Genomic DNA, 17,097 nt, shown 5'->3' with positions numbered 1-17,097 from the left:
TGTAACTGCAGATGAAAATCTTAATAAACAAGATCCTCTTATCAGTCAAGAGTTCAAGTCAACTCTTCAGGTTCAAAAGAGAATGCCTATCAAAACAATTATTTAAAACAGATAAAACCAGGGGTTAAACATCTCTTCAAAACAGCACATGCTTCACATCATCTAAGCCTGGAGAAAAATATTTACTTTGACTGGATACCACAAAATCCTTACCTGCAGCAGCACTGACACCCATGGGGGCACAGGCTGGACAGAACCATTCATCTACAGGGACTTCACTCAGAGGTGGATTAAGGCATTCCATGTGATACCTTGAGAAAAGAAAAGAAAAAAAGAAGTAAAATAAAAATTAAACAACGTGCTCCTTACCAAGGGAAGAGAATCTTTTACCTCTGTCCACATGCTACATAAGGCGGACACATTTTCTTAAGCTTGAAACTATGGTCTATGCATCTGCTTCTACCAATCTCCAGAGAAACAATGCTACCTGATACTTATATAAGGGTCTTCAATTCTAGATGGTATGTTGATGACTTTAGGCACAGAAAAGCGAGTGGTCTTCCCTCACTGTATGGTGTATTGCTTGCCATTTGAACACAAGCTGCGACAAATGTGCAGAGGCAAAACTGATGGTGGCAAAGAGAAAGGAGAAAAGTATTGAGGTGCTGGGGAGACAGCCAATCAGAAAGCAACATCAGTTTCCTGCAAACCAACATAGTATTAATGTTACTGGTACTTCTGAACATTTTATTTTGCGTCACTAGACACAGGTCAACTGCAATGCCTTGTTATGTTGAATAAACACATTGCATCCCACATATGCCTGACATGATTAAGACAACTGGTGATAAGGATTTCTGCACAAGTGCACAAGCTAGGTTGCAGAGCATTGGTCAGTTGGCTTCATACAGCTGTTTGCAGGACTGGAGATTAACCAAACTGACCTCCAAACACCATCCAACTGAGAACAGTGCTCATCCTTATCAAATCTCAAAGGGAAAGAAGAGAGCATGATGCTCCCTTAGGTAGGCCTTTTGAAGTGTTCTCTACCCACAGGTTGAGCAGCTAGACTGAACAGTTTCACCAACCACTTACAGAGAAGCTACCCAGGAAAGTCTTTCAACATTACCCAGCTTGGGTTCTGTAATTTGTTCAATTCCATTTTCAGCAATTGAAACCCAGCCAAAGCAACATGTGTTAGTAGCACAAAATTTTTGAAGCAACTCATGTTCAAGTTACACTGCTAAAAAGAATTAAAACAGATTTCCCAAGTAAATGAGATGCTTCCCATGAAAACCAAGTGCTTAGACCAAGTTCCCTACGCATGGAACACAGGGAGACCACAGCCTTCAAGTAAGAGTTTCAGCTTCAAATTAGCAACATTTCTATGACCAACTTTGTTCTTTTTCTAAAAGGGGAAACCCTGCTGTTATTTCTGATGTATTTCAGAGTTAAATGCTGTACTAAGTAAAGGAAAAAGTCTGAAGCTGTCTGTTTCACCTTCCCATGCCAAAATCCACTGCCTGCTAACACATCTCAGTGCCTGGCCACAGAGTAAGGAAAGGGAAGGAATGTCTATCTGACACCATAATCCCATTTCATAGCAATACAAAAACCCCAGAGATATTACAGCTGTTAATCTACCTTCCACCCATCACCCCAACTTCAGATTGTGTCTTTCAAACCTGTTCCAAACCACATTGTGGTAAACTCGATTTGCAGCTAAACTGTCAAAACCACCAACTTTGTTATACTAAAATATATTAATTGTTAATAAAAAATGGAATAACATGTGCTTCTTGCATGAAAGAGTACAACTTAGCAGATGAGATTTTACACTCTTTCAGAGATTTAAGATGAAGTTGAAAAATAATGTTTGCAATAAAACATTACTTAAAAATTAGAGTAGCAAAGTATTTTCCTTCTCTGGAAAAGGAGAGCTTGTTCTCCAACTGCCAGCTACCAGGAATGAGATCATTTCCCCAAAGTAGTATTCTGACAAATAATATTGTTAGGTTCAGGCTGATGTCAACAAAAGTACTTCTAGCAAGAACTTCATTACATACTTTTCAAATTATCTCTGGGAGTTCTGAAGTCATGTTACGACCCACTTGACAAGCAAAGACTTTCAGCCCTAAAACTTTGGACACTGGAGAACCTATTGCAACAGCTATCAAGAGTGCCCTGGATAGGGAAAGAACCTCATCACATGGAAAATCATCATAACAAAACCCAATGCCAGATCTTACAGAAGTATAAGGTGATACTTGTTCTACAGAAAAACTCAAAGTAAACTGATTTTACTCACACTCATTCTCTCAGGTTCATTTACTTGCACTCTTGCACCCACCTACTCACAAGCACAAAGACTCCATGTGCCCAAGCAGTCTGGCCAGGATTATTTGTGTGCAACACAGAGGGCAAGAGAGACTGGCCAACAAGCCCTCAACATACCTCTTGGGCTCTGTGACTAGCAGTGAAGAACTGATTTCGGACTTCTTTCTTGTACCTTTAAGGAATGAATGGATACTTCTGCTTCACTATTTTGTCTCAGTACTCATGAACAATAAGAAAAATGACATCTATTCTTCATCTTCTTGACACCTATCTCTATATCAGTGTTACTCTCTTCTTGCTGCTTGGTAACCTCAGTGAAGTCACACATTAATGTGCCACACCATTAATGCAATGAACCCTTTTTCTACTGTTTGTCCAAGTATCTAGACATGCACTTTTGTATTCCTACCAATCTTAATGCTATTGCTACACAGTTCAGAAAGTTACATAGTCACATTCCAACAAGTCTTACCTGAAAATGGTTTCAATGGGAAGAGATTTGATTACTTAAGCCATAACTTAAATTCGTAAGATAATAGCATTATACCACACAGTTTAAACATTGTGGAAAGCCACATCTAGCTAAAAGCAATAGAAAGACAGGGTGACTCCATTGGCTTTAGAATTGTTGGCAAAAATAACTGATGAAATTTTCACTCCAGTGTCAGGTCAGACAGAAAATGTAGAGAAATAAAACTAGGAGTTGAAGCAAGCTATTACACATTTTTCTAGACTGAATCTCAGCCATGGAAAGCTAGTAAAAACAAGTTATTTCTTCAGGAAGTGCTTCCAGAAGTGCTAACTCTAAAAGTCAAGCATTTATAAAGAATTTATTTTAGGAAAATAAGATAAAAATAAAAAACTGTATCAGACTTGGGAAAAAAAAAAAAATCAGAGGAACTACTGAGAGACCATGAAGGAAGATCTGAAGCAGTACCCTGAGTTCAGATAATGCTTATGAAAGGTCAGAAAGAACTGAAAGACATGACTTCAGATAAGACCTATGAAACACTAGTTTTGGTTAAGTATTTTAAACTCAGTGTTCTGATGACACGCTTAATAATATTTAGTGTTCCTGATTTTGTCCCTTCTCCAGAAGGTGAATCAGTGTATGTAGATACTACAGAACACAAAGTCAAAACTAGACTTACCAGGTATCTAGTTAGCTTGCTAGAAGTCATTTTTGAAAGATTATTTTACATATTCATTGCTAGCAAGTATCTTTCTTTGTTCAATGGGTAACTTCTGACATCATCAAACTGATAATGCTGCAAGACTGATTAAACAGTATAAGAGCTTTAAATTCTAGCAGAAAACTTTAGGCCTAAAGTTGTATTCAAGTATCTTGATGCCTCTACTTAAACGCTTATTTTATTAATCAAGGAGGGGGAAAAAAAAAATACGTTAGGCAGAGACAGAAGTAAGCAAGAGTAAGGGAATCATTTAATAGCTGTGGCTATAAAGAAAAGACCTCAAAATTTCATGAAATTGTGAATCTTAAGCACTTGTCCCACACAGCACTAATGCCTAGTCAGCTGGGACGAGTCGTGAACCCTCTCAAGGTGACATAAAGCCTACATGTTTTTTTTACCTTCCATGCACCCAGATGTTGCATGGATGAGCACAAACATCTTCATCACTTGAAGTTGTGGTCACTTGTTTCGGTGGTCTGCAGCACTGATGTGTGCAGGACGGTTCACACGTATGCTGCTACACGACCAGAAAAGGATCCATCACATCATGGGGATGTCTGTGCTATAAGCACATGGATACAAGTCTGGACACATGAGCCTGAAGAGAGTAGCAAGGGGCAGTCTACAGACCAGATAGTGCCTGTGGACCAAACACTGGCCAGCCTTGCACTGCCACCTGCAATCATGCAGGTGCTACATTTATTTCAACCTTTCTTACCCTGCATCGCAGCCATCACACAGCAGCAGGCGATCCTCGTGGTCACTTCTGCCACACACCTCACAGAAGGTTGGATCATCCTCTCCATCATTACCCTGAGTTTTCGTGTTCTCAACGGGAATCTAAATAAGAGGAATTCACATTTTATGCAGAGTGTGCAGAACTTTAAAATCCATTGTCACATCAACAGCACCTGCAGCAAAATCTGAAAGTGAATGAACCAAAATGGCTGCTGCATACTAGAACCTTCATTTAGTTCATTCAGCACATGTAGGACATGATCAAACGCTTAAAAACATTTACTGAACTTGCCTACTGTCAGATACCAACAACTATAGAAAACTGCATTTTAAAAACAGATGAAACCAAAATTCCAGAATAAGATCAAAAGTAGTCAAACGAAAAAAGAACCCAAACAAGACAAGAGAATAGAGCACACTTAGCTTCCCCCCTACACAGAGGATTTAAATGTTAAATTGCTCTTCTGTTAAAAATGCAAACACTTAATAATAAACCATCAGTTTATGAAAACAGAGCATCAAACTCCTAAATGTCCCTTGAAAACCAACATGCTTCTGATTATTAATGAAGAGCAATGACAACCCTTCAATATTCTTTTATGAGAAACTAGTAGCTCACTCAACCTGTGCCTTTAAGAGCTCTACTATTACCTTGTGTCTCTCTTGCCTTACAAACCCAACAACTACACAGTATAGCTGGTAGCAAGACATAAAGGAAGAGATCATGTATAACCTAGATTACTCCTATTCATAGTATAACAGCACTTGCAGTATGCGAGGCATTTTGCCCATGTGGACAGGCTTATCAATGCAGAACAGCTTAGAGTCAAATGTCCGTTATGCAAGAATGGTATGAAGGTTATGAAAACCACGCTTTTTGCCATCACAAATGATGCCACACTTCAATCCACACACAATACTGTGGGAAACATGGTTAAGGAGAAAGAAAAATTGTAACAGTTCCTTAAAAGGCAATCTCAAAATAGGAAAGAAATAATTCATCCAGATACCAAATACCAGATAAACATGCTAGAAGTGTAAACCTCTGAATAGCTATTTTGTGGCAATTGGCCTTGTTATTTGCTACAGTAGAAAGCTCACCTTTTTTAAGATTTTACCACCAAAACGTGCCCGAATGCTAATGTACTTAAACAGGATTCGATCCACTGGACAGGAGTTTGCGTTCTAGAAAGAAAAAAAAAAATTCCCCTTACAGTTAATAAGCACATCTCTTGATTCAATTTTTAAAAAGGTGATCTTCAATTATGAATGTAATAAGTATTAAATTAATGTAGTAATCATTTTAACGGCTATTGGTCTTGATATTTTAAGTACTTTAATCTGACTTATCTGGTTTACAAGCAACCTATTGTATCAGAGAAAACACACATTTTTAGAAAAGTATTTATTATACTGAGGTAATTTAATTATTATTCAACTGCCAAAACAACATAAAAGTTCTTCCAAACATTGCCTTGAAATAGTGTTCATGTTTTAGGGCATTTTCTTTCTTTTGGATGAATGAGCAACTGGAAATGGCTTACAAATACATTCAGTAAGAGTGATTTTTTGATTTTTTTTAATTTAATTACCACTGGTACTGCTGCATGCACAGTAAATTTTGTTGTAATTCTCACCCTGGATTATGATTATGGGAACCACACAGTTAGGTGGCAAGGAACTCTGAAAACTGAATTGAGAGCAAACTGCTGATTTAGTCAGTATTCTTTTATATCTTTTCTGTGTTTATAAGTTCACTGTCACAATAGACCCCCATCCAACTGTCACAACATAGAATTCAACAAGAGATAGATATACAGAGAAATATATACATAGACACACAGAGAAAACCAGTATTACTGGTGTCTTGACTTGGGAAAAAAAAAAATTTGGATGCCTAGAAACACACTTGCTTATGACATTAGAGCTTTCAGAGAACAGGACAGATCAGGATGGGTACAAGAAAAAGATCCACACTTCACAAACACGAATCCTGCCAAATAGAGCAGTAACCCAAGTCTGTGTAAAAAAGCTTAAGAAAGCAAATATAAATACCACAGTGTTTTGTTCTCATTACACCAGAACAGCATGATCAGAGGGGAGAGAGCAGAGCACACCAGAAGGCCACAGGACTATCAGGGACAAAACAGCTCACCTTAGACCACTCCACAATGCAGTCCAAGCAGAAGTAATGGGAACAGTTCTCAGGAGTCCCAACAGCCTGATCCCTAAACGTGTTGAGGCAAATGGGGCAGTTTTCGCCATCCTCATCAGATGAAATGTTCGCTACGCTTATGTGTGGCTCTATTTTCAGAGAATCAGTCATTCCCCTCACAGAGGCCTCAGTTTCTTCCTCCTCTTCCTCCTCTTCCTCATCGTCTTCACAATCTTAAAAAGTGAGAGATGAAAAACAACTCTTGTGTGCTGCAGGGCTTCAGCAGTGAGGACAGAGGGGGTGGGCAGGATGGGGTACCAGCTCAGAAAATTCCAAGTAAGCTTATTTTAATAGGGCTGCAAGGGCAAAGCACAGCCTCCCCAGTTTGCGGCAGTAATTTTTGCTGTTTTCTTTTTTCCTAAATCCCTTCACTAAAAAGCAATGGATTACCCTGGCGAAAAATAAAGCCTGATAACGTGACTAGTCTTGCAAGAGATTAAAAGAACAGACAGCAGAAAAACAACAGATTATCAAAACAACAAGAGAGTAGGATATATCAGGCTACCACTGAACACTGAAGTTAAAAAATAAAGTTATAATAAAGTTATCATGTACCCAACTTTTTTTTCTGGGCCTTTTTTTTCTTCTTTTTTTTTTTTTTTTTTTTTTTTTTTTTTAAGTAGACACTCCAGAGGGCAAAGAAGCAGCAATACGCTCAGCTGCAGAAGAACAGATTCAAGATTTCACCAGTAAATCACGATTTTGAGACTCAAGGGATCTGGGTGCCTAGCTGGAGGCTGCTTAAAGAAGCTTGGTTTTGAGTAAAATTAATTATAAACACTCAGCACGCAGTACTGAAAGGTGTTTTTATTTTTAGTACAAAATAGAGACGTGTGCAAGTCTTTCCCTAAAACCTGTGAATTAAGTTGACATTTTCAAGAAGCAGTGAAAAGTTACCTAAAACCCACTCTCACTTATTTTGGGTTGTTTCATTGTTTGGGTTTTGGTGGTTTTTGGTGTTTTGTTGGGTTGTTTTGTTGTTTTTTTTTTTTGGGGGGGGGGGGTGTCAGCTGTTGTTGTTGGGTTTTTTTGGTTTTTTTACACATAACGAAAATGGAGTTCTTATCTTTCTGTCTTTTCTATTTAATTCTCCTGTCTGGACACAGCAGAGAATACTCTAAACAATGGATTAATAAAGCTTTTTGGCACCTGGTGTCAACTTTTTAGTCTGTTTTCAAATCAGTCTAACTAGTAACTTGGAAAACTGTGCTCTTGCCTTCCCAACAAGCTTTAAGATGTGATAAATTTTTTTTTTCTATCCAAATAATAATTTGAGTGCAGCAGTTTCAGAAGTACGTGCATCTACAGAGTACGTTTTCAGTAAAATTAACAAGTAACATCCACACTCCCTTTTCAAAGAAAAATTAGTCTTCTTCCCTCCACCCTAGGCTTAACAGCAATAGTAATTTATTTCCAAAACTCCCCATCACAACATTCACTTTAGAGCCTCATGCCAAAGCAAATAAACAAACACACTTTTCATAAGTGAAAAAACAGCATGAGCCATTGTTGCAGTTTTGACTTTTTTTCCTACTCATGCTGGGGCAGAGTTCACTGCTACTGACTATAACTACACTACTTTGGCTAGCAGATAGTCTTCAAACATACCAATGCTTTAAAAACTCAGGAATTGGGGAGTATTACTTGTTTGTTTATTACTGTAGGATTTGGGCATCAAACTGAGACAGCAGCATCTGTGAATTTACATTTCACGGTTAATTTCTGGAGGAAAAGCTTTCATCTTCCTCCAATTATTAAAAAAAAAAAAAAGCCTGTTAACACACATTAACAGACCTACCTTCTAATTCTTCATCTTCACTTTCTTCCTTGTCCTCCTCACCTCCCTCTCCCTCAGTGTCATCTTCTTCCTCCTCACTTCCAGTATCATCTGAATCACAGCTATTTCCACCATTGCTTTCTTGAAATGAGAAGAAGAGAGGAAATACCTATTTGATGCAGACACACAGAACAGCAAAGGACACACCAGAACTCCTGCTCAGGAGGTTATGTACGAAGTGAAAACCCAGATTTCCTCAGTGGTATCAAAGCTGCCTGTTCTGGGAAAATCAAGGGAAGCACACCAGCAGTCTGAGATACAGATTTTAGGATGTAAACCAAAAAAATTGTCATGTAAAAAGAAATAAGTGGTCACAAATATATCTTCACTTCTCTTCGGATGTTAAACCAATAGGTTCTCCAACCTAGAACTAGAAACAGGCGCATGCACAGAGGCTGCATTTACCTGTTTCACTGAGGAGGGCGAGACTCTGTCTTTTGCCCTTGCCTAGCGCAGCGTTCTTGTTTATCAGCTCATCCTGGCTGTCATCATCCATGGCAGGACATTGGAAATCCGCTCCCTGCAAGAAGGCAGACTTCAGTGAGGCAGTGCACTACCTCTGCAAGCAGAGCAGGCGTCAGCCTGGCAAAGAGCATCCAACGCATCTGCGGAGATGCGAACTGTGGAAGGGACATCGCTCTACAGCAAAGGCTCCTCGCACCATCGATTAGTTTTCCCAGTTTCAAGTCAGAGGTGGCTACAGGTAAGCAGTTATAGTTATGTGAAGTTTCATATCCCTACTGAGCTGGATGAAACCAGCTGCTTGTGAAACTCAGTTTACATGAAAGATTCAGCTTTGCCTTGGGCTCCTGGATGACAGAAAAACATATAACCAGAACTCCCCACTGAAAATAGGAATAGAAAACCTGCAAACACCAAAACCATCCTGTAGACTAGCAATAAAATGCAAAACTGAAAGGGACTCCTTTGAACAAGGCCCAACAGGATGACAATATGTGTTTCAAATCAAAATACTCTCTCACTCAATTGAAAAGAAACAAAAAGAAAGATTCCGTATTTTAGGTCTTTTTAAAAAAAGGCCTTTTCACAGCTCTGTCATGAAACAGAGAAGTCTCAGACCTCACAATCATTATTCCACAGAAAGGAGGAGACTTGATCTGGTGCATATTAATGCAATCACATTAATTGCTGTGCATTAGCACAGACTGACAATAAAACTGACAGATACTGAGAGATGTCTCATGATCCAAATTCATAATGACAATCAAACCAGAGCTTTTAATATATAACACTACAAAGCATTAAAAAAAGACAGATCCCTGCAAGCTTCTATAAGCAAGTAATGGAAAAATATAATTAATTGACACTTATAAAGCTAGATGTCATATCTCATATGAAGAAAAAACATCGGATTCTTCTACAAGTGTGGCAAAGAAATTTCAATTGGGTGCTCTTCTCCCACTCTCCCTGCTCTGCACTACATATCTTGCGTATTAAGAGAATTTTTGGAACAAAACATTATGTTTTATTCAAGTGCTCTTGATGCATATCTTTACTTGCACACTCCCTTTTTGAGCCACGTAGCACAGCTCTGCACTTAAGAGCGTCAGAAATGTAGGCTTTGCTAAACCAGACTAAACTGCAAATGGAGTCTTCAATCCTCAGGAAAAAAAAGCTAAAAAGAAAAGAGATCGAGCTTCAACACAACCAAGTTCTCGGTAAAGATTTCTCCTAACTTCAGCAAGAATCTTGCTTAAATAGAGGTTTAAACTTTTAGCTAAATTTGTGGCTGTTAACAGGAGTGTGTTTAAAAACAATTTGTTGGCTGAAAACACGCAGACTCATCAAAAGCCAGTCGCTCCATGATGTAACTGAAACAAATAGGAAGAAACACTAGGAATTTTTCAAGTTTCAGCAGTGCATATGTATGAATTATTCAAACTGAAACTCAATTACATAATATCCTCCCAAAACCTAAATTAACTACAGCAACGCAAAATTTGTGGCGGCTTTACAGCCAGGATACATAAGGGCAGAGACTGGCAACGCCAGTCCCATAGCAGGGCAGTGGCAGGTGTATTTGTTGTGTACGTAGCAGGAACTTACATAGCGCATTTAGATTTTCTGCCTGTATCACTTCTCCATTGGCAGGTTGTGGGAATAGAGTGGGTTCCTGCTGACCCACCACTGCCACGTCCAGCCAGCTACGGCACTCCCAAGCCACTGAGGACAACAGAGGCCAACAAAAGCCACTGCAGGCGTAAAACCGTGGGTAAGCCTCCACTTTGCTACCACAATGACTTTCATTCTCCCGCTCCCTGGTTCTCCTTAAAGCAAAGCAATAAGCACAGTGAGAAAAGGATCTTCTTATTTTTAAAAGTGATTCCCACAAACCACAGTTCTGACCAACATATACTTAACTACATTTCCAAACAGCATGCATTTCTTCACTGCTGTGGAATGAAACAACTACCCATGTTATTCTCACCCTGCTACCCCACAGAAGGATATCCTTTAAGCACAGAGGCAAACAAATCAGCACTTGTGACTTGACAATCTAAACTGACATATTTATGCTGCAAATGCAAGCTTGTACTTTGCTCGGAGGCAAAACTCGGGAGTTAAGGAAAATCTGGTATTGCAGCAAACAGTCAAATCCTGTCAGTTAAAAAAGTCTGGTTTGTGGATAGTTGGGAATAGACAAGGAGAAACCAAGTGAGATAAAATGAATTTGAAATTTAAAGCACACCACAAATTTTACTTTACTAAGAACCTTTTCCAAACTGGGCAGCTGCTCTTAAGAAAAAAAGAAGGAAACCAAAGTTGATTATACACCTAATATGAGCTTGTTCTCCTATTTTTTAAGAACAATAAGCAGCACTTCCAAATTTTTTTTCTTATGGGAGACATTTCAAACAAATTACCACTGTGAAACACAAACACATTCATGATACACTTGAGACAGCTCACCAACCTACACCAAAGCCCAGCTTTCATTCCACCACTTACCACATCAGAATTTTTCTAAGACCCGCCCCCCCCCCCCCCCCGAGCTGGAACCAGCAGATACAAAATAGACAGGAAGCATTTTTATTATTATTATTGGGTAAACCCAGAAGTTTAATTAAGAAAGAGACTGTAGTCATCCCTCTGAGGCAAACCTTAACAGTGCGCTTCTGTAATATAAAAGCCCAGACTGCTAAAAAGCAACCGGTTATCCCCGAAGGCCATTTGACTGAGGCAACCTCAGCTGCTTTCAGTTTTGGGGGTGTCAAAGACCTGCCCTCCCCACTGTACCCAACCCCTCACTGCTTGCTCACTTGGGAAATCCCATGGTGTGCAGTACCCTGCATACAGCCCTTCAGCAGCAGAGGCTCTCACATCTGCTGATCCTCTCTTCAGCATCGCACTTTGAAGACTCTATTCAGAGTAATTTAAGATGTGTCCCAGCAGGCAGCTCGTGAACGCAGATGCAGGGTAACCTGGACAGAGATCCCTTGTCTTTGGATTCAATACCACTAACGCAAGGTGTCACCACTTACAGCGAAACCCATTTCAATTCCCCAGGCAGGTGCATCATTCACACATTTGCAGTCTGCACACAGCACATCCAATACTTGCATTACAGGTTGCACACTAGGTCCGCTAAAGGCAGACACCGTGATCCTCCTTAACATCCCCTTGTTTTCAAATTCTCATTTAGAACCTCACAATATTTTAACAAAACATTAAACTGCAAAAATGATGAGTACATGGCAGGTGTTCAATCACTTTACATGCGCCAGTGCTTCTCCCCAGCCCCAGGTTCCCTTCACAAAGGCACAACCTCACTAGGGCCAAGTCAGGTTTGCACCAAGCGCTCTGTGCCTATGACAGCACTGGCTCTGCTGCAGTGTAAATCGTAAAGCCTAGGCTTTGCTGTTAAGACAGATTACATTTTTACATCAAGCTGCCTTAAGTAATTTTAATTGTACAATCAAAGAGCAATTACAAGTACTTTCTTCAAGCCATATTAGCAACAGGGTTTTCTGTTGGCTTTAAGAACAGAGAAGATTAAGCATTTCCTCCAGAACAAGTGTTTATCAAACAAGCCTTCAGTAAACATTCAGTTTTTTGAACCAAGATCCTTACACGTTACCCCAAATCAGTGTTTTAATGTACTCTGAGTATGTTCCAGCTAGAACGCAAGTGCAGGTTTCTGACCATCAGAGGAGCCACGGTCTGCAAAACACACTCAAGCTCCATCTCACTCTGATACAAAGCCAACACAGCCGCCTACAACAGTGAGCGACTTTTCCAGTTTGTGGCGGGTTAACACTGGCTGGACGCCAGGTGCCCACCAAGGCCGTTCTATCATTCCCCCCCTCAGCTGGATGGGAGAGAAAATATAACAAAGGGCTTGTGGGTTGAGATAAGGACAGGGAGAGATCACTCAGCTAATTACTGTCACGGGCAAAACAGACTCAACTTGGGGAAAATTAACTCAATTTATTGCCAATCAACCAGAGCAGGGTAATGAGTAATGAAACCAAATCTCAAAACACCTGCTTCCCGGGCACTGCTTTACTCCCAGATTCTCTACCTACCCCCCCCCCCCCCCCCCCAGCAGCACAGAGGGACAGGGAATGGGGGTTACGGTCAGTTCATCACGTTGTCTCTGCTGCTTCATCCTCCTCAGGGGCAGGACTCATCACACAGTTCCCCTGCTCCAGCGTGGGGTCCCTCCCACAGGAGACAGTCCTCCAAAACTTCTCCAATCTGGGTCCTTCCCACAGGCAGCAGTTCTTCATGAACTGCTCCAGCATGGGTCCCTTCCACAGCGTGCAGTCCTTCAGGAGCACACTGCTCCAGCGTGGGTCCCCCACGGGGTCACAAGTCCTGCCAGAAAACCTGCTCCAGCGTGGGCTCCTCTCTCCACAGATCCGCAGGTCCTGCCAGGCGCCTGCTCCAGTGCGGACTTCCCATGGGGTCACAGCCTCCTTTGGGCATCCACCTGCTCTGGCGTGGGGTCCTCCCCGGGCTGCAGGTGGATATCTGCTCCACCATGGACCTCCCTGGGCTGCAGGGGGACAGCCTGCCTCACCATGGTCTTCCTCACAGGCTGCAGGGGAATCTCTGCTCCAGCACCTGGAGCATCTCCTCCCCCTCCTTCTTCACTGACCTTGGTGTCTACAGGGTTGTTTCTCTCACATGTTCTCACTCCTCTCTCCGGCTGCCGTTTCTGTGCCCACTGCAACTTTTTTCCCTTCTTAAGTATGTTATCACAGAGGCGCTACCGCTATCGCTGATTGGCTTGGCCTTGGCCGGCGGCAGAAGCATCTTAGGCCCGGCTGGTATTGGCTCTGTCGGACATAGGGGAAGCTTCCAGCAGCTTCTCACAGAAGCCACTCCTGTAACCCTCCTGCTACCAAAACCTTGCCACACAAACCCAATACACAGTTGTACACACCTTCCTTTCTAGCACCAACAGATTTCCTCCATCACCAACTTCTTACAGTAGTTTCTACTTTTTAGAAACAGAAGAGTTACTAGGCAAGGCATTTATTTTAATCTGCTTGGGTAACATTTGGGATTATACACAGGCAAAGAAAACAAGTCAGCTGCATTTTCTCACAGGGTGGTTTTGAATGTTGATCATTTCATGGGCAATTATTGAGCAGTCATGTTCCAAAGAGGACTTATAACTAAACTTAAGTCTACTAAATATTCAAACACACGAGCTTTCAGTTCTCATTGGCACATCCGCTTTATTTGTTGGTTTGTTGGGGGTTTTGTTTCTCGGGTCCCCCCCCAAATTGACCAAACAATTCAGTTCCCTCTGGAAAACCAACGTCACACATCAGAAAGCATTTGGCTTTGTTTCCAATTTCATATGCTACATTGAAAGAAAAGAAAATAAGAGTTGTAAAAATCATGGTTGAACCTGGTTGGAAAACATCTGGATATGGTGTGACTAGTATCTGCTACCCCCACGTTCCAAAGGTAAAAGTAAGAGAACTAAGCAGGGAAAGTATTCAGATTAATGAGAGACTCCTACAGCCTAGAGCCACACAGTGTCAATCTAGCATGCACAGGGAGCTTTAAAAAAGCTCTCTAAATCTAAATTTAGATCCAACTTTCCCTGTTTAAGTTACAAAAAGATTAACTCCTAAAATACCACTATCAGAACTGCCCATGCAATGATTTAAATAAGGGAAGTGCCTAAGAACCTAACAGATAAGGCACAGAAAATTAATCCCGGGGTAGGTAAGGAAGTGCTTATCTTTACCCCATCCTGGCCCTACCCTAAATTTAGCCATCCTAAATTCCAGGACCAAAACTGTCCTCCAAAGCTTCCCCAGGAGCTGACACAGCACTCTTCCGGGAGTTTGCAATGCAAACAAAGCAACGCAAAGGCTCTGCGAAGGCACCTCTGAAGTGCAGCATCTTACCCAGAGAAGCAGCTGGGCATTTTGTACCTCTGCATGCAAAACAGCAGCCAAGCTCTATGCAATTCCCATCCTGCAATCCCCTGGGGCCACTGCCTTCATTTCCAGCTGTGACTCAAACGCTCTGCAACACTGCACATCCTTCTCTTTCTCAACAGGTGTCTTTTCTTAAGAAGAGTCACCCTTATCAGTGAGTTCCCTTTCAGCATCAGTCCTTCACACCATTCCCACCTTTAACTACAGCTTTCCCTGCTGTTTATGGGCGTGACCAGGGGGGAACCCCCCCAAAACCCCCCCAACCAGAAAACCCCACACCACCAAACAAAACCTCCTGTGCTTTTATGATTTTTTTTTTTTTTGTGCACAACCATAACAAAAGGTACCAAGACCTACTGACCTTCCAGAAAGGAAATAACACAGTAACCACCACTGCAACACACCAGCAATGCATCTGCACAACAACCAGCAGGAAAACCAGGAGCTACAACCACAAAAAGCACACCCACCCCGCTGTTACTGAACATGAGGCGCCCAGTGAAGGGCACCAGTTACACAGCTTAAAAACCTGTCAGTAAGCACAGGTCCCTCAAGGCAAAGTTTTTAAGCCTGAACACACTTTTGCAATAAGCTAGCATGCGTTAAAAAAACCACTTGCATGAAAACCTCATTTCTGTTTGTTAACCGAGAAGTCCACTGACTTTGCTGTAGAAGGCTGAAACAGCTTACAACTTCTTCAAATGCACCCACGCGTGCACCACAAATCACGGGAAGGGGGGGGGGAGGGGCGGAGGAATTGGTTTTATTCAGCAAATCTCCTTTGCAGCAGCAAGGGAAGCTACCTCCACCACTCCGGATCGCTCTCCGGTCCTCCCCGCGCAGAAAGGCCGTCGCCGCCTGCTCGGTCACTTTATACCCCGCGGGACCGTCTCCACGAGAAGCCCGGCTCTGGACAGCCCGGAAAACAGCTTCGGGGGGGGGGGGGCCGGGCCGGGGCAGCCACCCCCTCCCGCAGCGGCACCACTCAGCCGCATCTTCCGACAGCCGCCAGCGACTGCTCAGAAAATAAACTAATAAACTAGTACGTTTATAGGAACAAAATTAAGTGGGTATAAACACTCCCGCGGGGCAATTTCCCTCCGGAGCTGGTAGTCCGCTGCGGCGGGGGAAACGGCCGCTCCGCGCAACTCCGGCCCGTGGCCCAGCGGCGCCGCCGCCGCCCCCCTTGGACCGGCCCGGCCCCCGCCGCCGCCCTCCTCGGCCCAAGCAGGCCCCGGTAGCCGCCCCGCCCCCCCCTCTCCCGTCCCGTCCCCGTCGCCGGGCACTCACGCGAAGAGAAGGCCCCGACGCTCACATAACCGGGCCGAGCCGGCCTAACGGGCTGCACGGCCGGAAGCCCCCTCACCCCGGAAGTGTTTCGGGAGCACTTCCGGGTCGCGGCGGTGCCGGCGCCAGCGAGAGCGGCCGCGGGACTGAACCACTGTGCGCGCGTATGGCGGGGGGGGAGAAGGAGGTGGGAAGGAGCGAGGCGACGGGGTGAACCATTCGGGGGAGGGGGAAGAAGGGCGGCGGGACTGAACCATTGGAGGAGGGGTGCGCCGGGCTGTACCACCGCGGAGCCCCGGGAGGGCGGGACCGCACCGCCCTGAGGGGAGGGAGCCGGGGTCCCGCGGGCGCGCCGGGCCGGGCCGGGGGCTGCGGGGACGGCGGCCGCCGCCCCGGCGGCTCCTGGTTGCCCCACAGAAGCAGGGGCGACATCCCCGGGGGGCTCGCTGTCCCTTCGGCCGGTCTTCCCAAGCTGGGGGGCAAAGGTCGCCGAGCCGTGCGGCTGTCGAGGCTTCGAGGCCTGCGGGGGGCTGGCGAGGGCTGGGCCTCTAACTCCACTGTGGCTGGTCCCAACCCAAATGTCCCCGTTCCCCCGGGGCGATGGCAGGCAGGTGAAAGAGGAAGGGATGTTTTTTCCCCCCCTCTGGCACTGTTGGCGCGGGAGGGGGATCGCAGCCCTGCTCTAGGCTTGCAGACAGGACGTGACCGGGAGCTGATGCGCGTGTCGCTGCAGACACTCGGGTCATTGTCAGGAATTGGATGGGGGTTGGGGGGGAGAGAGAAAACAAGGTCCTTCTCCTGGATACACAGAGCGGAGCGAAGCCTGCGCCGGCCCTGCTGCTGCCTGCCTGCTTGGGGCTTTGGGAGAGGGGCGAGGGGGGACGGGTGGGGGTGAAAACCCTGGTAAAGGTGCAGCCAGTAAACTTCAAGCGCCTGCTGCTTGAAAAGACAAGATCTGCGCTGCTAAGGGGCAACTTTTAAATTGCACGTTCGCTGGCCCCCAGGGGTAGGATGGGGGCACGTGTCCCCTTTTGGCTTCCCCCCCCCCAGGGCCACACACACGGT

At 43.8% G+C, this 17,097-nt stretch overlaps 1 protein-coding gene across 1 annotated transcript in view; it reads right to left on the bottom strand.

Annotated features, from left to right (window-relative positions):
• Nucleotides 1–16,178, bottom strand: part of PHRF1 (PHD and ring finger domains 1) — a 32,640-nt gene extending 16,462 nt beyond the window's left edge. Inside the window, exons 1-7 of the mRNA XM_075047837.1 lie at nucleotides 16,036–16,178; nucleotides 8,726–8,840; nucleotides 8,282–8,401; nucleotides 6,424–6,656; nucleotides 5,370–5,453; nucleotides 4,249–4,370; nucleotides 214–311 (exon numbers count right to left, since the gene is read on the bottom strand). Of these exons, the coding sequence (XP_074903938.1) occupies nucleotides 214–311; nucleotides 4,249–4,370; nucleotides 5,370–5,453; nucleotides 6,424–6,656; nucleotides 8,282–8,401; nucleotides 8,726–8,816 (748 nt within the window). The 5' untranslated portion in view covers nucleotides 8,817–8,840; nucleotides 16,036–16,178. The remainder of the gene's footprint in view (nucleotides 1–213; nucleotides 312–4,248; nucleotides 4,371–5,369; nucleotides 5,454–6,423; nucleotides 6,657–8,281; nucleotides 8,402–8,725; nucleotides 8,841–16,035) is intronic.
• Nucleotides 16,179–17,097: the final 919 nt, after the last annotated feature.

This window comes from Buteo buteo, chromosome 16, assembly GCF_964188355.1.
Source record: "Buteo buteo chromosome 16, bButBut1.hap1.1, whole genome shotgun sequence".
NCBI lineage: Eukaryota > Metazoa > Chordata > Aves > Accipitriformes > Accipitridae > Buteo > Buteo buteo.
This window is presented reverse-complemented; position numbering and strand designations above follow the sequence as displayed.